Source organism: Athene cunicularia (genome assembly GCF_003259725.1).
Source record: "Athene cunicularia isolate RWA chromosome 3 unlocalized genomic scaffold, athCun1 chr3_part1, whole genome shotgun sequence".
NCBI lineage: Eukaryota > Metazoa > Chordata > Aves > Strigiformes > Strigidae > Athene > Athene cunicularia.
The window spans coordinates 114036067-114057121 of NW_020799097.1; the positions used below are offsets into that span (position 1 = coordinate 114036067).

The window sequence follows — 21055 nt, forward strand, 5'->3', positions numbered from 1 at the left end:
AACTTAATTTTTCAAGTGAATTTAACTTTATTTTTCTTCTTTTGTGATTAAAACAGGAGCTAAAGTTGCTAGCAGGGGAGGACACCTGGAGAGGATTTTCGTTGTGGAGTTCCGCCCAGATTCAGACACTCAGTTTGTGTCTGTTGGGGTGAAACACATGAAGTTCTGGACATTAGCTGGCAGTGCTTTGCTTTACAAGAAAGGAGTCATCGGTTCCATGGAAGATGCCAAAATGCAAACCATGCTTTCTGTGGCCTTCGGAGCAGTGAGTTCAAATTACTTGCTACAGAATTTTGTGATATATTCTTATTAAAACTGCAAGTGTCAGTTTGCTCTGTCGAAATCCTGTACAGCATGGACAGTGCAAGCCCATGGAGCTTTCGCTTATTAGTTAAGCTTTGAATTTAAAGCCTGTATGCCTTTAGATCCACGTGTAGGTCTTCAAAGCAGGGTTGGGTTTCTGTGTTGGTGAGCATTTTTTATCAATGTCTGCATACCTCCAGCATCAGCTGCCATGGCTTTTATTTTTTTACTTTGCTAGTTATTTAGCACTTCACTGGTTAACTTAGAAAAATGTGATATGATTATTTTGTGTATAGGCTCTGGAACCTTTTTTCCTGCTGCCAGTGGTTGGTATGACATATGGTAGTGATCCAACTAACGGTGACAGTACATAATACTCGTTAGTACTGTGCTTGCTTATTGATCATTATGATCACTGACAGCAAAGAAGCACTGTTACCATGATACTAAGGTCTGAAATAGGTTCTGCTTCATCCAGAAACCTTATCGAAATTACCTCTGGAAAGGTAAAGCATCACCCAGTTCAGAGAAACCCCTCACTCCTAATTATCTGCTCTGCACAATAGTACTAATGGGTGAAATGTGAGCATATAAGGCTCCCAAACCCTCATCCTTGTGTCCAAACAAGGAACTTTGTTGTCAAAAATTGCTTAATACTGAACGCTTCTTTCTGTTCTGATGGCATTGTCCCAGTATAAAATAAGAGTAATGTCATGGACATTAAAGACCCCAAAAGTGGTTTTAAAAAAGGAGCCGAATGTAATATTCAAACAAACAAAATGGTTGTCTGTACTTTCCAAGCAGAAACAGTCCAACAGACAGTTTCTTTTCTAAAATAATAAACCTAACATCCTGTAAGAGGCACCTTTAAAAGCAGCAGATGAAGTCGACTTGATTATCATCTGTCATTCATTGAGGATGTTTTTGGAGAAATTATGCCATTGCTGTGGTGCAGGCAACTGGTTGAGTTAGTTCTCCCTTTAAGTTTACACACTTTATTTTCAACGTCTTGAAGATACCACTTGCTGGGGACCTGTGCTGAGATTCTACTGACACATACTTGGGAGAAGAAAGAATGGTCTCTCAGAATTCAGCAGTGGCAACCTGTGTCCCCCTCGCCAGTAGGAGGTGATGTAGCTCATAGGTAGCAAAAGGAGGGTGTGCAGCTGAAAGACCTCGAGATGAGACACATGAGGTGAACATGCCCTCCACGTGGTCAAAAACATCTCAGACTGTTAGAGTGCAGTCATTGAAGTCATTAAACTCATTTTCTTAATGCAGATGGTTTTAATTTTTCCATTCGTTGCATAACTGTTGCCTTTTCACATGCCTTTTCTCAGGAAATTCAGTAGCTAAAACACTTAGTGGCAAGCTGAATGAAAATGCCAAGGTGTGTATGATATCAGAGATTGTTGCTATTTGTTGCAGAACAACCTTACATTTACTGGTGCCATAAATGGAGATGTCTACGTCTGGAAGGATCATTTCCTGATTAGACTTGTGGCCAAAGCTCACACTGGGCCAGTGTTCACCATGTACACAACTCTTCGAGATGGACTCATTGTCACCGGGGGGAAGGAGAGACCGTAAGAGACATCATCTTCCTCAGGCGCACGGCTTCTCTCTCTCTCATGTGCTGCTGTTTTTTATTTATCTGATACCCTGGACACACACAATGCTTTCCCAAGATAAAAGGTGTCTGCACTGTAGCAGTTTCAATGTAGATTTTTATATAATGTGCCCAGGTGTCCCAATAAGTAAAGGACTGCTAAGCAGGAGCCTCAGGGTGTCCTGAACCTTCAACTAGCCACTGATGTGAACACCTGTGTAAGCTCCTGCCAGCCTGGCCTAAGTGGGCTTGTCTTAATTTTTCAGTTGTGTCCAACTACAGACCATCTCTCCCAGAGGAGACTCTCTGATTAGTAAATTCTTTGGTTTAGTAGAAGGAACATATTTGCCAAGCTTATCTTTGTGTATGACAGAGGTTTGAGATTAAGTAACAAGATAACAGTTTGTTTTTTACAAATTAGACATGATACTATTTAAAACATGAAGTTGTGATAGCAGGTAAACTGCATCATTTACTTTCCATTCCCACTAGTGAGGTGTGTGTCTGTACGCTAGAAGGTGGTTCAGTGTGACGTGATGTACATACGGGATTTGTTGTAGCCTGTGCAGAGGGAGACACCTGGGTAACACAACACACTTCTTTCCAGCACAAAAGAAGGGGGAGCTGTGAAGCTGTGGGATCAAGAGATGAAGCGGTGCCGAGCGTTTCAGCTGGAGACAGGGCAGCTGATCGAGTGCGTTCGCTCCGTCTGCAGGGGAAAGGTGAGCCGGAGAGGCTTTGTGTGAAGCTGTGGGAGGAGGCTCTGCCGGCCTAAGTGACATTTCCTTGCTTCTCTTCCTGAGCTCCGTGCACACTGCATGAGGATCCCATTGCTGGTGCTTAGTGCCTTCCTCCCTTCAGCAGTCAGCAAGGAGATGGAGAGACCTCTGAAGGACAGTGCCAAGTGTAGGAATAGATTTCACCAGGGTAGGACCTGCCTGCTGCCTTGCTTTTCAAGTGACAGAAGGAACTTAGGCACCTCCTTTAGAAAGTTTGCTTCCCCTGAAGTGTAGGCACAGCTTAGGCACTTCAGTTAGACTGAACGGATTGTAGCGTTTTGGGGTTTTTTTAACTAACAAATAACAAAAGTTGCCATTGAGAATTACTAATTGAGTTTAAGTTTTGGTAAGGTGGAAGGCAATCGAAATAACAGAGTTATTTGGCATGCTCAAGTCACTCCTGCACGTCTGAAATTGTGAATGTGAAAGCAGTGTGTGATGGTGCAGGAGCGTTAGTTGGTACGATGAGGATCTGCCAACCTGCCACTCTATGAAATGCTGCCAGGAATTTGACACACTCTTTGATAATACCGCCATTGAGGAATGTTGTTTTATATTTCTAACCAAGCAGCCATTAATCAATTCATAACTGTATCTACTTATGTTTTTTCCAAGTATTTGCTAAGAAAGGTCTTGCAGTTGAGACGATGGCTTTAGAGTAGATGCAAGGTGCTCTTCAACAGTTTAACTGAGCCTAAAACCCTGGTTGGATTTTTATATTATTGCCCAAATATTATATTGAGTTACCTCGAAGGTATGTGAATCATTCTTTGCCAACCTGTATGTAAACACTTTGATCTGAAGTAAAAGCCTTAATGTCAAGAGAGAAATACACCATAGTCACTCTGCAGTGACACTAGAACATGATACCAGGTCTGGAGATGTGACCGTGTTAGTGGTTTACTCTCCTGTTATTAAGATGCTGCATGAGCAGTTGGTATAAATGAGGTTGAGTAGCACAGGTAGTTCAGCAATACCCCAGTGCTACTGCTGCTGATATATGCTCTCTGTTATACTGACAACCTATCTCTCAAACCTTTTTTTTTTTTTTTTTGCTACAAACAGGGCAAAATTTTAGTGGGAACAAAAGATGGTGAAATCCTTGAAGTAGGAGAAAAAAATGCTGCTTCAAACTTGTTGATCGACTGCCACATGGAAGGGGAGATCTGGGGCTTGGCAACCCACCCCTCTAAAGACATATTTATCTCTGCAAGTAATGATGGAACAGCAAGAATCTGGGACCTGTCTGACAAAGTGAGTATCACTGTATTTAAAAGTACGTCATTAGAAATGATCATTTTACCTAAGGATGCGTTTTTCCAGCTGTGTGATGTGCCAGGTACATCTGCACCTTTGAGCAGCCATGTCAAGGGAGCAGTGTTTTGCTTCTGCTTTGGTACAGTTTTCCTATAGTTTTCCTGCTGTGTGGCAATATGAAAAGGTAAGTGCTTGGTGAGGTAGCTTGCTGCTTTTTCCTAAGGCAAGCAGTTTGCAGAGAAATGCTGTTATTTAAAGGCACTCATGACTATGGAGTGCCTTTTGGGGTGTATTGCTTATTTTGATCTAAAAAAGTAAAGGCTGGTGTGGATAAGTGAGGCATTTTCATTCCCTTCTGACAGGCGGGGTGACACCAATTGTCCTGTCACTGACTAATAGAAGACCCCTACAAATAAACCTGCCTTACTGCCCCGCACAGCTCCCTCATTTTTAGAATGTTTCTTTAGAATTTCTCCTGTTGTTTATGTAGTTCAGGAACTTCCCCCCCCCCCAATGAAACTGCTTAACAATGACTACTTTAAAAAATAAGAAATAAAACATTATTAAAATATTACAAAGGGGTTTGTGTTTATGCTAGGCTACATTAACAGAACCTTTTCAAAAGGCAGTTACTTGAGCTAACAGGGATAATCTTTAATATGGAAAATGAATATATTACAAATGCAGTCAGAGAAGTGAAAATGCGAGAGCATTCAGGTATGAGTTCATCTAGCACCTTCTCTCATCAGCAGTTGTAGAAGCCATCAAAATGCAACCAAAACAGGGAATCGATTTTTCAGGCCTTTCTGCTAAATAAAATTCTTTCTGGTGTAAAGCTTGAGGTCACCCTGCAAGAAGAGAGATGCAAACCTGAAACCCCCGTCGGAATGACATCTATATTTTGAAGTCTGTTCAGCAGCATATGCCTGGTGGGATGTGATTTGTGATGTGAGGTTTCAGATTTATATTTAGAGGAAACTATAGACAATTTGTTTTTAATAAGTGACTTTTATAGTTGGCATTTGGAAGGTTTCCCTGTGCCTGGTAGTTGTCTCCAGGGGAGGTATGAGCCTGTTGCTTTTGTTCGTACAGAAACTGCTGAACAAAGTGAATCTGGGTCATCCTGCACGCTGTGCCGCGTATAGTCCTGATGGGGAGATGGTTGCCATTGGCATGAAGAATGGAGAATTTGTTATTTTACTTGTAAACAGCCTTAAGGTTTGGGGCAAAAAGCGAGACAGAAAGTCTGCAATTCAGGATATCAGGTACGTCAGGAATCCCTACTGATGCTCTCCAAATAGGCAGCCCTTAAGAAAAAGTCCATCAGGTTCCATGTTGAGTTCCAGCATTTCTGTAACTTTATATTTGTTGAAACCTACATGAAATCATGAAACGTATTTACTGGCTGACTTGTGGTTTTATGCGTTTGTAAAGGTTATATTTTCAGATTCCTAAAGGAGCACACACCTTTTTTCCCCCTGTGATTAAGTCAGTTACGTCTCTTAACTCAAGCTAGTAATTTGTACGCTGTCATTATGGGGATCGATATTATCAGGACATTTTAAAATTGCGATTTGTTGCTTTTTCTCAGAGGATTAGTGTTGCTCTGCACATCGTGCTGTGAGCTTTCTGCAAGTGCATAACTAACAGCAGTTAACTGCACACACGATCCCTAATCTTCCTCCTCTGTTAAGCATTGAGGATTGGATTCAATCTTGCTGTTGATAGAAAGTTGTTCTTGTTTTCCAGGAAAAGAAAGTTGTTGTGTTAACATGAGAAACTAATGTTAGAAACAGTGAATTATGTCCCTGTTTCATTTTTGTTTGTCTAGGATCAGCCCCGATAACAGGTTTTTGGCAGTGGGTTCCCAAGAACATACTGTAGATTTTTATGATCTCACTCAAGGTACCACCCTAAACCGAATAGGCTACTGCAAAGACATTGCAAGTTTTGTCATCCAGATGGATTTCTCTGCAGACAGCAGGTACATCCAGGTATGTCTGAGGTAGTCTCGTGTGTTTGCTCTGAGTCACCTGTTCTCCGGTGTAAGAAGATGGAGATAAGAAAGGGTGAGGGAGACTTTCCAAAGTTGTTGTGAGTGTCAAGGCACCTCATAACCTTTCCAGGGAGGGCAGATAAGTCAGGCTGCCTTCAGGCTGTTGAGAGAGGTCTGTTCAAAGTTCTCTCTTTCTTTTTAAAAACTCAGGTCTTCCCCCTGGGTTCTGCAGCTCCGACCCTTCTGTTGTGGGCAGGATGGAGATAAGTGTCCGTGGGTAGGAGGGGGCAGAGCTCTTGGGGGTGGCTCCTGGGCATCATTGGGTTGTTTGATGCCACGTGAAGTGAAGTCCAGTCCTGTCCAGGGTTGCAGGTGCCTCTCTCTGTCCAGAGTCTTTTGGGTTTCCTGGGTCGGCATGAGGCGACTTTGGTGGTGCAGGTGCTCAGCCACTGCTGCATTTTTCCTGTTTCTTTTGGACTGTCTTGTTATATTCAGTATTTTTTTTTTAAATTGAAGCTACGAATTGTTTTCTTTTTGTCACTCCCCTATTTCTGGGGGGAAGGGGAGGGGAAGGGCTGGCCACGTGTCTCCTGGCCAAGTACAAAGCCCAGCAGGAGCTCCCTGACAAGGGCAGGCAAAGGGCTCTCTCATTTCAAGGGAAAAGGTCCAACACGGAGGAAGCTTTGTGGATTATAATCTCAAGAGAGAAACAGTCCCTCCTGCCTTTCCCAAGGATGGGATTCATATGGTAGGTGAATTATTATGTCAGGCTTGTGTGTGAAATTTTTCTGGTTTAGTAGAATTGTGTTGAGATAGAGCAAGGAGTGTATGAAAGAAGGGGAATGCATCAGGTGTGCAGTGTGTGAACACCTCCTTCAGCTACCAGTGTGCAATGTGGCTGGTACTGCAGAGCCCACATGGGGAATTGTGGCTGCTCAGGAAAGAAGGAAAAGTTATCATAGGTGTTTCTTGATAAAAGTTGTTGAGAGTAATTTTTAATGCAGGCTATGTTACAAATAAAGAAAAGGATATCTTTATGGCAAAGGTACTAGCTTTTTCCTTGGGTACTTTCAGGTATCCACGGGTGCATATAAGCGTCAGGTTCATGAGGTGCCCGTGGGAAAGCAAATAACAGATCCTGCATTGATAGAGAAGATCACGTGGGCCACATGGACAAGGTAAAAATCCCAAATCACTCAGTTCTAAGGACTCTGCAGAGATGGTGGGGGTGGGGCAGATGCATCTGACAGTGAATATGTGGGTAAGCAGAAATGATGCTGATGAAGGAACTTGAGCTACAGGAAGGAGACATCTGTTAAGAAATATTGTAGATGTAAGCAAGTATCCTCTTAGTGAGGAAGTCTGCGTATGAGCTGAGTGCTGTGCGAGGGTACAAGTGTGTCCATAAGGGACGGAGAGGTGGGCAAGTGCTGTGGGTGCTCCCACAGCGGGACACCGTGGGGTGACAGGTAAAGGTGGTTGGGAGTCACCTGGGAAGGATGCGTTACTGTGGGGGGCTCTGATGAGATCGCATTAACTGCCGTGGTTTAGAGGAAGAGTTTTCTTTTAAGGGTGGGAATTCTTCCCTGCTGTGCTTTGTCTCAATGCTGCTATTGACACTTGGTTTTGGAGCAGCATTCTGGGAGAGGAAGTGATGGGGATTTGGCCGCGCAATGCAGACAAGGCTGATGTGAACTGTGCCTGTGTGACCCATGCGGGCCTCAACGTCGCCACTGGAGATGACTTCGGGCTGGTGAAGCTGTTTGATTTCCCGTGCACAGAGAAATTTGTAAGTGGGAACTTGAATGTAACGTAACATCAGAGGTTGGGCCATGGTGCAAGTGGTACTGAGGAGGTGATGGGGTGGGATGCTGCAGAGCCACCAGGACTGAGCTGTGGGCTTGTGTCTGCAGAGGAACCCCTGTCAGTGTGCAGGGGAATTCCTGCTCAACCTTAGTTCTTCTGCCCGCAGGCCAAGCATAAGCGGTACTTTGGGCACTCAGCACATGTCACCAACATCCGCTTCTCCCATGACGACAAGTACGTCATCAGCACTGGGGGGGATGACTGCAGGTAAGGAAAGGAAAAAGGAGGGGGGGGCTGTTGCAAACACAATTGTTGAAAAAACCCATCTCTAAGAACTGTGTCTCCAGTCACCTCTGACCATGGGCTGCATTTATCTAGATGCTTGCTCTGCAGGTTTTGAACTCTGCAAAATATTCTCATCACCCACAAGTGTTCCCAATACCCTCCTGATGACCACTTCTTTATTTACACTTTAACTATACACAGCACACACAGAGTCCACTGTTAAATAATATTTGTTTCATTTATCTGCCAAGTAACTGTCAAGTTACTTCTGTTTAGAACCCTGTGTGTATTTAATGTACTTGGTGTCTTGTGCTGTGATATCATATGGTATGATGAGTTACCATCAGTTGCTCTAGGGAAATAACCCTGCCCCCATTTGTTTTCCTGGTAGTGTCTTTGTCTGGCGATGTCTTTGAATGGCGATGACTTCCTGCTGTTCCTGCCACCCCCAAGCAGCTGCTGTGCCCAGGGATGCCTCCAGCCCATGATGCTGTGCAGGGACACCCTCCTAGTGATTTACTGACTTGTGAATGTGATGGTGCATTTGAAAGACCCTTAAGTAAGAAGGTGCAGCTGCAAAGGGGATCCTTCTGTGCCCTGGGTAGGCTGTGGGGAGGAACACTCCACTCACAGAGCTGATTTTGCCTCCATGCAGTGTTAGTCAAACCCTGCTGAAACGGGAGTGCACTGAGGACATGCTGGGCCCTTTACATTTCCGTTATTTCTAAATTGATGGTGTCAACATTTCTTCAAGGAATCGGCTGTCTTTCCAACACCTGCGTAACACTCACATGTGGTGCACTGAGAAAAACTAGAAGCTTTTAGTCAACATTGCTGGGGTTCACACTTCTGCTTTCAGTAATTTAAGGAGCAAACTATCATTTTTTAAGTCAGTCCATTTTCTTTTTAAATATATATATTTGGCAAACTTTTCTATCCATAAAGTGCCTTTCAGTAATTTTTCTAGTAGTATGGGCTACAGTCTTGCCTCCCACCAATTGCTTTCAACACACGGTGCTATAACTTTCACACAGAGGAGGGCTAACCAACACCATTAACACCTTTTCCAGCTGCCTACTTACATTCTCCCTGATTTCTGCTTTGCTTTCCACCATCTTCATAAGTGAATTCCCAAATGATCCTGACAGCAAGAACCTCCTGGTAAGCTGTTCACAACTGCTTGGCAATGGTAGCATGAGTGCAGCCACAATTGGAATCTCAACTCAGACAGCGAGTAGAGTGAGAGAGTTGGTTGCAGAAATTCTGACACAGAATTTCAGGGAAAAAGCGCTTTCTGGGTAACAACTTCCCGCAGACAGTGGACAGTTCCTGTATTGATCAGAACTGGTTTGAAAGTCCCAGGAAATGTCCCTGTCCTCAAGAAGAGCCTCAGTTTTGCCAATAGGGGGAGTGACTCCTCTCACAGCCAAGGCAGGGGCAGGTGCCTCCGCACTGCAGTGGAGACCCACCACTGCATGTTCACAAACAGGCAAGATCAAACCTTCAGCATTCTATAAAAACACTTTCTCAGAACCAAAAAATGCAACGACATGAGAATGGGAGAAAGCAAACAAAGTTCAGCTTTTGCCAATGAAACTGTTTAGAAAGGAACAGAAAACGTGGGCAATATCAAAAGATTTTTTGGTATTTCAGGCATGCAAAAACATATATGTTGTGAAATCACCTTTTTTTAAACACCACTGTTCCTTTATCAAACGAAAGCCAAAATAAAACATTTACACTTACATTTACTCTTGGGGGAAAAAAAAAGATAGTGATTTAGTCCCAGTTCAGGCAGCTGTCACTTGGAACTGGGGCAACTTCCTGCCAATCCACTTCTGAGGCCACTGCGTAAGCCGGCAGCTGCTGGAGGTGACAACTGTGCAGTCAGAGGAGTGGATCAAGGTACGTTTCACACATAAAAGTGCTTCAGCAACCTCACAGAATCACCTTTTTATTTAAAATTGAATTTATTAATGCCTTATATGACTGTACAGAAGATCAGTTTGTCAGATACACAATACGAGTCCCTATGCAGTCTTTTTTTTTTTGCAGAAACCTTCTCGCTCCAATCCCATAATGTTGTGAGGTGGTGATGTCAGTGAGCACCTTCTTGGCCTATGTTGTAACAATCTTTGCCTTCTCTCACACTGATTGTATCCCAACTCTGACCACGTGTGTGGCAGAGTAAGTTAATCAATGGTGATGTGAAAAATATCTTGAAGCAATAGTGTCTGTCAGGAAAACACTGAAAAGTTGTATGTTTCTATGGTTTGGCTGTGTGTAGAACATGTTCACAGGTAACCATGTATTATACTGTAAACTAAAATATTAGTGCATGAATTTATTTTTCAATGGTCAAGATGATATTAATTTAAGATCTGTATCTGAAATAAATTTGGATACCTGTTTTGTGTTTCCACCTCTTCAATCACATTCAACCACAAGTTGATCCAAAGCAAATACCCTGGGACTTGGTTTCCCATTTCCTTCAAGCTAGGGTCTGCTATTATCTATTATAGTCTCAAGACTAAAACAAACCAAGGCTCTGCACTTTGTTTAGCAGAACCTACTAACACTTTGCTCTTCCACAACTCTCAACACCCAACTCACAACAGCCAAGTGCCCTGGGCCAGGATCTCTCTGCACCAGCCCCACGCCCAACAGCACCTGCACAAACTGCCTCCCTCCACACAGGGCAACAGCAAAGGACCTGTGGGAAACCCACCTACTCACACAGCTAACGCCTCACACACTATTGCCACCACCAGCTACAAAGGGTAGTTAATCACAATCAGCTTAAACTAAATCAACACAAATATATTAAACTTGCTTCAAGAAAGCAAAATGCCAATATTATTTTATGTCTATAAGCTTTATTGATACTTGGGGTTTTTGTTCGTGGGGTGTTTTTTTTTCTTTTTTTTTGGTTTTTTTGTGGGTTTTTTTTTTTTACATTTCACAATGCATTCCACAGACTTAGTTCAATACAGCTTAAACTGCAAGTATATAAATTTCCACTTATAATTTCTTGCATAACAAGGCTTTAAGTTTCCAAACACCATTTGCAGCATTAGATATTCGGTCCACAGATTTATCAGAGTTTGAGAGACTGTAGGATTATTTGCTCAAAATCAACTACTGTAAGGTTTGTGCAGCCAAGTGTATGTTGTAATTTTCTTTTAATATATGTGGCAGTTCCTTTGTTCGTTTCTCTTTTGTTTTCCTTAAACAGATGCTAGTGTTTACGGAGACATTTTAGTTTCTCAAGCTTGTGTGCTATGGAGCTAGTCCAGGACTCAGTCAATTCTCTGAAGTATGAAGCACTGTGGAGCAGCTGAAAGATCTAAGCTTTGTGAAACACATATATATATATATATTGGCAATTGATAAAACAATAAAATCACGATACAGCTATACTCATACCAAAAAGGCAAGATTTTTCAAAACTTGCTAAAATGGTATATTCTTCTAAAACATCTCATTTTAGAAAATCTGCTTCAATCTACACAGACCATACACAGTGCACAAACTGGGAAGTGTTCTCCTCCGCGCCACCTGCACTACCTCTTCGGGAACGCAGCAGCGACTACCTCTGACGAAGCAAAATGTACAGCTTTCTCAAATCGTTTGTATTAGCCAGTGCTGCACACGGGATAAAGAAAGATGATTAGTTTTAGATCCATACATAGCAGCTTACAATACTTAAGATGATGAAACACATGGCAGTCAAAACAGTTATTTTTCCTCAAACACTGCGTTGCTAAAAAATAAAGATCTGTGAAATTGCACTGCAATGTCAAGGGCTTTGCTATTCCCTGACCCTCCCCATGTAAATCCAAATGAGTTTTTTTTTCCCCCCTTAAAGATGAACTTCCTATCCATAAGTTGCTTCAGGCTTTTTATTCAGTTTTGCGCTTCAACCCAGGGATCTTTGCTTGGATCCTACGAGAGGAAGAGGAGAGGAAAAAGAAAGAACAGCATTTCAGTAACAAACACCAAAAGCAAACATGGTCCTAAAAACAGCACCGCATGAAGATAATTATCACAGCAACACAGATTTACTACACTCACAGACCAACAAAACTCCTCTTCGTTCAGCCCTTGGCAGCAAGGGCCGAGGGCCTCAAGTTTCACCAACTGTTTCCAATATCCAGATTTCTATTGGAAGTTCTCTAGGATTAACTTAACAGTATCTGTGAGGAAGGAGCTGATTCCATAACCATTCCAAATGTAAACAAAGGAGTTTTTCCTCCCAGGACTAGAGCACTGAGTGCATTTCTTATATCCAGGAGTACCACACACACGAAGAACTGGAAATGTTATTTATAAAGTGAAATTAAAAAAAAAAACACCACCCAACTCACTTGGCCATGGCGTCTTTGACGTTCTTGTTCACGAGTCCCAAATAATGGTCAATTTGGGCCTGCAAGTGAAGATGGGAGCTGTTAAGAGGCCCGCAGAGGGGCTGGGGGCTGGTAACCAGCTCGGCCTGCCCAGAGCAGCCTCCAGCCCCTTGAGAGGCTCCAGGAGCCTCCTGAAGCCACACGACCTGTCCCTCATCCCCCCCCTTAGGGTGGCAGGATTCCCAGTGACCACAGTGTCCTCCCACCAGCTGGGAGAGGAGCCTGGGAGGCTCCACCCTCTGCTCCATACCCATTGTCCCCCCTTGCCACATCCCGGGCTGGCTGCCAGCCCCAGCACCCTTGTTTTTGAAAGAGGAGAGGGCACGGCTAAGCCGGAGCTGGCTTCCCCCCTCCTGTGCTGTGACCTGCTCAAGACACAGCCTGCTCCATCTCCACTATCATTTCATCAGAAGTGTTTTATTTTGGCTCCTTTTTTACATTGCCCTCTCCCCAGGAGAAGCAGCAGACTGTGCCAAGCATCTCCCACCTCCTGTCTTTGCCAGGGCTACTTTAGGACACAAACCCTGACTATCAGCTCCAAAGAGGGTTCTTCATAAATTCTTTTACAAGTACCTACATCAGGATTAACACACAGTGCCTTCTGCTGCTGTAGGCCTGGCCACATCCAGCCCAGCGGAGAGAAGGCTTCGGGGTTCATGAGGCCTTGTTTGTAACTGCTGAGGAAACCTCCCTACGCTTCCACCCAAATGGGGGAGAGACTTCCACAGGAACTCCATTTCCTCAGCCCTGGCAACTGACTCCCTGTTGAAGGCCTGTCTTTTAAAGGCTTTAAAGATTTTAGAATATCAAAATGAATTTTGGTTTTATTCACTCCTGGTTTGGCTTCAAAGCGAGTTTTAGAAAGCATTTAACGAATCATATACACTCACCTGATGTCTCTCATAAATAACAGGAACACTGAAGAGCGAAATCAAAGCTGGAAAAGAGCACATCAAAGGTGTAAATATTGACAAAAGGGATAGTGTTCAGGTAAAAGAAAGACTGGTTTCCACACCTTGACATTCCCTTCAAAAAGGGTACAAGGAAAAGAAATAACTAAGCCACATAGAAGAACTGTTGGCCAGTAATTTAAATAATCCGTACTGGGGAGAAGCTGGGCTGTTCTCCAAGTCTCATTAACAGTACAGTAAGTCTGGTCACAGTTCACTGTTTCACTGAGGGTTATACAAATCCTTTGAAAAGGATGCTTAGCCTTCTGGCAGTATCACACAGTTTCGGACACCTGAGGCCAGCCTGCTCTGGGATACAAGAAATACAACTATCTGCAGCAGGGCACGGCCAAAGCCTCCCCCAAACCCACTACACTGTGATGATATCCAGGGGAGGCCAACCCTGGCAGGGACAAGCACAGCAGAACGTGCTTTGCAATGATACGGTGTCTGGGAAATTCGTTCATTCAACAACGCAATTTCAAAGTTATCTGTTCAGCAGTGTTAGCAACGTCCCAGAAGGAGGACATAAAACTTTTTAACATCTTGTTACACACTCAAGAACACTGGAATAGCCTCCCAGTACAGAGCAGAGTTCAGTGCTTTTCCAGAGTTATTTGGCATGCCATGTACAAATGCAATTTAAAACACTTACCCAGAATCAGTAATGTCAGACCATTAAACAAGGCACCAACATAAGTGAATACCCACATCAACACTGCAAACTAAAAAGGAAAAAAACAAAAACAAACAGCACATCAGCTCATGGTTTTGTTTTACTGGCACAGACTAGTTCAAGCAGTGAGAGAACTTCTGTAAACACACAGAGGAAACTATACCACCCCGAATTGCCCTTCACCCCTGTACAGATCCTGTAGTTGAGTGACAAGGTGGCCGAGGGGTTCAGTGCCTCTATCACCAGGCTGAGCTCAGCCCAAGCCAGCAGTGACCCGATGCTGCCAGTCGGTGCCTGCTCAGCGCCCTCTGTGCTCATACAGCACTTACATCTTCAAGAATGATGGGCAAATGCAGTTCCTACCTCCCTCCCTTCAAGGGGTGGAACAAGACAGGCAACTGAGAGGCCAAAGGGCTGGTGCCTGACACAGGCGTGGGACCAGCAGGCCCTTGGTCTGGTAGCCCAGCAGCTGGCACATGGGCCGCAGCACAAATGGCAGCACCAAACTACCCCCCGTCAGGGTTGGGTTAGCAAAGGTGTCTGTGAAGGGCTCACTAGCCAGGGCAGAGGTTTGTGTCACATGAGAGCAAAACCTGTCTGGAGGGTAACGTGGCAAGGTTGGCTTAATTGACTTTTTTCCTGTTAAGAAAACATAGGAGCTTTGGATACTAAAAAAAAAAAAAAAAAAAAAAAAATCAGGGAAGAGAGGAGTTGCCAGTGCCATAAAATGGAGGCTGGCTCCAAGTCAGAGGCAAATTCAGAAGCAAAGTCATCCTTCTGCGAACAGACCCCCAACCCCTCACCCTGCTTTCATTTCTGGCTTCGTATCATGGCCTGAGTCATCCCCCACCACGGGTCCTGCCCCCCGACACCCCCACCCCGAGTGCCCTGCACAGCCCCCCGCTGCACCTCCTCTACACAAGGATCTGCAGAGGCTCCAGCCCTCCACTTTCTGCCAGGTGGAGAGTGTCCCAAGCACACCCCTGACCTATGCAAGGGTGGGAGGGGGCTGGAGCCTGCCAGCTCTATTTCTGTCCAGGATTACTCCCGAGGAAAACCAGCCCAGTTCTTCTAGTGTTGCAGAGCCCATAAGGAACCGAGCTGCAGCCAGGACCCGGGTGTCACCACAGGGGTTTGCAGAGCATGCAGGAGGGACCCCCAGCACTTTGAGCAACTGAGCATCTCTGGTTACTCCGTGCCAAGCACTGCAAACACCGAGCAGCAGGACAGAGGTGGCGCGGAGGCCACTGGTGGCATCAGGGAGAGAAGATCTGGGTAGAGTTAGCAGTTGAGGGGGAAGCACCCCGATAGCAGGGGATAGATGCAAGAAAACGATGGGTACAAAGCACTGGAAAGAAAAATATGCCTGTTGAGGGGGACTGTGGGTGCAGGCAAGGCTCTAGCCTGCAGCCAAGTTACTCACAAGTTATGTACGCAAACATCCATTTTTAGTTTATCATAATAATGCAAAATGTCCAAACCAAACCAAGCGCCAACACCAAGATAAGGGCGTGACAATCAATACAAGCTTAACTGCACGACCCGTGTAATGAAGTTTGCTCGAAGAGCTTCATTCAAAGCTGGACCCCTTCAACATCCAGCAGGATTTATCACAAATGATGCAGTTCTTCATCCGTCAGATCTTTCCAGATGTGACAGAGGCACCCTCAGACACAGCCACCATCAGCTGCGTTCCCACTGACGGGTTTTGGCAGGTTTATCAAGAAAAATCAAGCACATTTCTCTGAACTCCCTCATGACTCATCCAAACCCTGGCCCAGTTGCGCTCCCCGCCATGCCAGGGCGAGACCTGCCTGCCAGCCTCTTCGCACAAGACACGTGAAGGGAGCAAAGACAGGTCTGCACATGCAGCACGTCCCTCTCCCCAGCCAGGGCAGGACAGCCAAACAATCTTACTACAGGTGAGGGATCCATGAGAAGCCTCCCTGCCGGCAGGGAGCACACCAGGAAAGCGTCCCATGAGCCGCCATCTCCTCCACGGCCCCACCCCGGTGGGATGGCCACTCCCCAGCAGTACTGAGCTGTGACCCAGGCAGGAGAGGTGATGAGCTCACCTAACAGGAGGGTGTGGGAGCTGAATCAGTCCCAAAGTCCAACACCTATCAGGACTGTGCAGTCCTCTTCAGTGAGCACTGAACTGAGGGCTGGGGAAGGATAAAATGGGGGAGAGTTAACACTTGACTGACACAGGCTTGGCTTCCCCCAAAGTCTGTCCAGAGTAGCAGCAGGGTCTAACAACAAGCTGTGTTGCACAAGCAGGTTTTAATCCACTTTGCTTATTTACACAGAGCAGGAGAGGGAACAGTGAGCCCAGAGAGACACACACATACCCCTTGCAGTCAGGGACTGCTCTTTTGAAAGCTGGGGCTACAGGGCAAACAGAGCTCAGCAAAATCCTCAGCAACAACCCCCACAACTCCTTCCCTCTTCACACACTCCTGACAGTGAATGCAACACTCTGGGATTAAGTGGAGTTGATCTCAATTCCACAGTTACAGATTAGTCTCTATTTCTGTATTCATCTCTATTTCTGTATTGGTCGTCTTGTTTTTTTGGTTTTTTTTTTTCTCCCTTAGAAATGAGACAAACTCAGGAAACCTAACAAATGCAAAAAGGCTCACCTAAACACCTGAAGCTCTGAGATGAAAAAAAATAAAGAGCAGAAGCAACCCAGTGACACTACTGCTCTTCCCCAGCTCAGGGCAGAAGGACAGCACAGGGCTGAGCTCAGCACCAATGCTGCAGCAACACAGAACCCAGGAAAAGCCCAGTACATCTGACAGGCTCAAGCAAGTCTTTGCCTGTCTCACTGCAGTGATTAATGACTCCCCAGTACCCAAAGTATACCACAGTTTCATGGCAAATCCAGAAACATCCATCTAGCAGTTTCTTTGCTATAAAATAGTTCCAATGTAGCCAAGGGCTCTGTTTCTCAAAACAGGGGTTGAGCAATGACAAATGGAGAGCAACTGTGCCCCAGTGTACCGTCGGCAGCTGGGGGCCAAGCACCAGATCGCTGTTTATCAGGACAAAGTGCAGCTTCTCCTGGGACTCTCTGGCAAGGGCTCCTCTGGAATTGCTCCTCAAGGGCTCTAAGGAACTTCTCCTTGCGCTGCATAAATATTTAGAGTCCATTTTAAGACTTCTATGACTGAAGCACTGCTTAATAAAAAACAAAAATATCCTAACAAGACAAATTTTACAGCCAGAACTATTACACACAATAAACTCACCTTCTGACTTCTACATTAAAGCTCTGTAATTATACACAAACATGCTGTTTCCTATAGTGAAGATTGTTTAAAGTACACGAGCCAAGATATTACCTTTTTTTTTTTTTAAACAGGGCCATTATATTACATAAGACACCAGCATTTTCATGTTCTCCTGAAGCATGAACTCCTCAAAATCAGTAACGTGCTCATGAACTGTCCTGCCATTCACTGGTTTCATATAAGGGCTTGCTCACAACTACTATCAACTACACTAATTATCCTACATAAATCATTTTAAATGTCAGAAGAAGAATGGGGAAATGAGTTAGTTAGGCTAAATAAACATGTCTTTCCTATATACTATAGTATCTGAGAAGTGATTAGAGTGCCTTGAAGACAGTCTGACTGGAATTAATTCTGCTTCTAACATATTTCCCCTGAAAGGCCTATAATTTTTAAACCAGTGTTAACTGAAACGGCACTTGGCTGCTCGCTGCTTCCTTTTCCTCTACTGCAAGGGACTGTGATCTCTAAACAAATGGTGTGGAAATTCTTATAACTCAGGTGAAGGAACATATCACAAAGGGTTTAATTATTAAAGAAATACAAGTGATCTTGTGACCCCAAGTTTTTCTATGATGTCATTTAATCAGATCCAAACACGACTTAAGCAAAATAACTTTTCTTTGAACACAGAAAGTCAATGCCCTTAAACACAATTAACAAAGAATATGTTCCCTTCCTTCCTCACACACCAAGTTCGAGTTAGCAAACTGCAATTCCAGCTGTGTTCAGTTCAGAACAGTAATTCTTTGGCTCAGGGCTGTGGCCTAGAGATGGTGCAGAGATGTGTGGGAACACTGGCAAGGCACGGACAGTACCTGCCGCCCTGAAGCCATTTGCCCATTAAATGACTGCAGAGGTATCTATCACGTCCACAAAAATAACCAGAAAATAAGAATGCACAGACACACCATAAAAACACTTCTACTGCACAACCCTCTAGGGGCAGGAACATTATCACACAAAACCCTGGTACTAATAGCCCATCTCCTCTTTCCCTTCTAAGAAAATTAATCTTTACCAGGAGCAGCAGAACCCAGGTAACAACCTGGCAGCCCTCTAATCTTTCCTGTCTGCCCAGGGAAATGACTCCTCTTACTGACTGTGTTTAAGCTGGAGCATAATAAGAAACTGGATCTAGACACTCTGGGTAAGATCCTGAGATCTGCCTCCAATTTCTATTCCACAAATATAACAAAGACACTTGCAGCCTTCCTATTTTTCTCCAAGCTTCGCTAGAAACCCCCTCCCCCAACACCATGACAACTCAAAGGTCTTTACAAAGCACTAAGTAAGGGATTTACCAGAGGATAAATGCAACTTTATTTCAAGAAGATTAAGTGAACTGAAAAAGAAATGGACAACACACTGTTCACCGTAAAGGAAACAACTGTTTGAAAAACAAGAGAAAGGTGATTAGCTGGTAAGGATAGAATGTCCTTCTCACAGAACAAAACTGAAGGGGTTTCAACCAATTCTTACCTCTTTTTTTCTACATTTTTTTATTATTGTTCTTCACCATCAGTTTTGTTCTGCCACCTTCAATAAATCCTGTTAAATACTACTGGGACATATCCAAGATACCTGTTAGGTAGCCCTGCACACTTAAGGCAGAGCAACTAGCAAAACCCATTTCAGTAATTGGAGTCACTAAAAGAAGCAGCTATTTACACCCAAACCCTGGACTGAAACAATCATCCACCTTATTCAGAAAACGAGGGCATCACTCAGTCCCTGTCTTCGAGCAAAAAAGGGGACACAAGAACTCCTATCGTCTGAGGCAAGTAACTGTGCACTGACCACTCGCTCCTCTCGGACAGAAACAAACAGAAAAACAAAACCAGACTGTGGCAGTCTACCCCAAACCATGGGTTTTCCAGAGGGATGGGTACACCTTGGTGACACATTGTTCTGAATTCCCATATTGGAGCAGTGTCTTGTTTTCTTAAAAGATTTCTGCTGTTAAGCACCAGTGAGGAGGTGTAACCGCTGAACCCCACACAGCCAGAGCTTATTTCAGTTTCCCATTTGTTTTTATACTGTCAAAATAAAGTACCGATAAAGTTATCCACTCTATTACTGCACGCAGCACTTGATATTCAACTCCACGTGGCTAAAGTAAAGCTATACTTCTTGACAAACAAAAACGTCTTATGACTTCAAAAGCAAACTACAAGTGATTATTTACTTATACAGAGCCAAAGCTGTGATTGTTCATTCATGTTTGTAAGGACCAGTGGGCTTTGCTAACCCAGGTCAGCAAGGAACCTACTGACCCAAGGCTTCCATACCTAGAACTGAAGCGAACTTACCTTCAGAGAATCAACTAAGTCATCGACGAGGAAGAGACGTCTCAGCTCCTTGACTGTGCCGTTAATATGACCAAGCACAACATTACTGTATTTCTGAATAAGCTCTTCAGACACAGCTACATCAGACTCCAAGTAAGCCCTGCAAGAGAGAAGAGCTTATGGAACTCTACTGTGAGAATGCTGCCAAACAGTACCAACCTATGTTAGACATACAATGTCAACACACCTACTTTTTATGTTATTAAAAGAAAAGCCTCACTGTATGAGGAACGCTAAGAGGATAGAACAGAACTAACCTAAGGTATTCTTAGAAGGTAAAAGCAAACCTTAAAAAAATCCACCACCTCTCTGATGAAAATAAAAAGTTTCCTTCTGACTCCCATGCTGTGTAAGCGCACTTACCAAGTCACACACTGCCTTACCTGGATGAGGCAAAAAAGTTGTGCTGGCTGGCACATGGGTGTGAACAGACAAGGCCAACGAATGGCCACGACAGCCTCCAGCACCAATGCCCCATGTGCTCTCAGCTAGTACTCTAATAAGGCCAACACATATTTAAAAAAATGAGACACAGACAGGCTGGCGAGGTGGGGGAGTGTCATTCTCCGTTTTTACTATTGTGTTAGGCAGCCTAATATTTTGCCAGACTTCATTTCTCAAACAGAAAAATCTCCTACAGAAGCAACATCCTGCTGGAAGGCACTTCTGAAGTTGCCATTAAGCTGTAACACACGCAGTAAGGCACGGTAAACCCAGCAATTTTATCATCATTTGCTTAAATAATTTCTTACAGTTAGTGACAGCAGTTCTTTCAAAAGAAAGATATAAACTCTTTCTCTGCTTAAGTGTTCTGTGCACTGTAACTCTGATCTGTAGCTGCAGTGGCTGTGGCAATTGAGTCTCATATAGAGAATAATTTATTTCTCTGATTTGTATGTTGGAGGGAGAAGGAGCAATGCAGCACATCTATAACAGGGCACTCATTTTGAAGGTACTACAGTTGTTAAACTTCTACTTTTGTTTGGAAGGGGGGATTCTGCTTTGGGGTGGGTTTGATTTTTTCCAAAATAAAAACCCCACAGTGGAGGCTCCTATGTATGTCATTTAAGGTAAAGTAAAACACAGTCTTGTGGCCAGTCCAAAATAAACCAAAACACTTTAACCAGTAACTAGAGAGGGTAGCCATTTCAAGGCTACATTCTGCTATCCACACTTGGCTTGAATCTGCACACCCTTCTCAACTCATCAGCAAGATATTTGGTCCCTGAATCAAAAATTATTGTCATGGATGTGCTCTTTGCTGTCAAACTGACTTCAAGTAAAAACACCCTTCTCATAGTACGAGGTACACAGACTCCAAGTGAGCAACCAGCTATG

At 44.1% G+C, this 21055-nt stretch overlaps 2 protein-coding genes across 10 annotated transcripts in view; one reads left to right on the forward strand and one right to left on the reverse strand.

The window, feature by feature from the left end:
- The window catches only part of EML6 (echinoderm microtubule associated protein like 6), a 118642-nt gene extending 109174 nt beyond the window's left edge, over positions 1-9468 (forward strand). For 5 of the 6 annotated variants that reach the window (XM_026845303.1, XM_026845305.1, XM_026845304.1 and 2 more), the window contains 10 exons: positions 57-265; positions 1732-1889; positions 2520-2634; positions 3757-3945; positions 5041-5213; positions 5780-5942; positions 7019-7122; positions 7580-7733; positions 7917-8017; positions 8427-9468. In XM_026845303.1, coding sequence (XP_026701104.1) covers positions 57-265; positions 1732-1889; positions 2520-2634; positions 3757-3945; positions 5041-5213; positions 5780-5942; positions 7019-7122; positions 7580-7733; positions 7917-8017; positions 8427-8451 — 1391 coding nt within the window. In that variant the 3' untranslated portion in view covers positions 8452-9468. Of the gene's footprint in view, positions 1-56; positions 266-1731; positions 1890-2519; positions 2635-3756; positions 3950-5040; positions 5214-5779; positions 5943-7018; positions 7123-7579; positions 7734-7916; positions 8018-8426 lie in introns of those variants that run through there. The other variant, XM_026845308.1, reaches the window with a different exon arrangement.
- Positions 9469-10894: 1426 nt separating this feature from the next.
- RTN4 (reticulon 4) overlaps positions 10895-21055 on the reverse strand; it is a 29893-nt gene continuing 19732 nt past the window's right edge. For all 4 annotated transcript variants that reach the window (XM_026845309.1, XM_026845312.1, XM_026845310.1 and 1 more), the window contains 5 exons: positions 19679-19817; positions 14047-14116; positions 13332-13378; positions 12403-12461; positions 10895-11980 (listed from right to left, as the gene is read on the reverse strand). In XM_026845309.1, the coding sequence (XP_026701110.1) occupies positions 11938-11980; positions 12403-12461; positions 13332-13378; positions 14047-14116; positions 19679-19817 (358 nt within the window). In that variant the 3' untranslated portion in view covers positions 10895-11937. The remainder of the gene's footprint in view (positions 11981-12402; positions 12462-13331; positions 13379-14046; positions 14117-19678; positions 19818-21055) is intronic.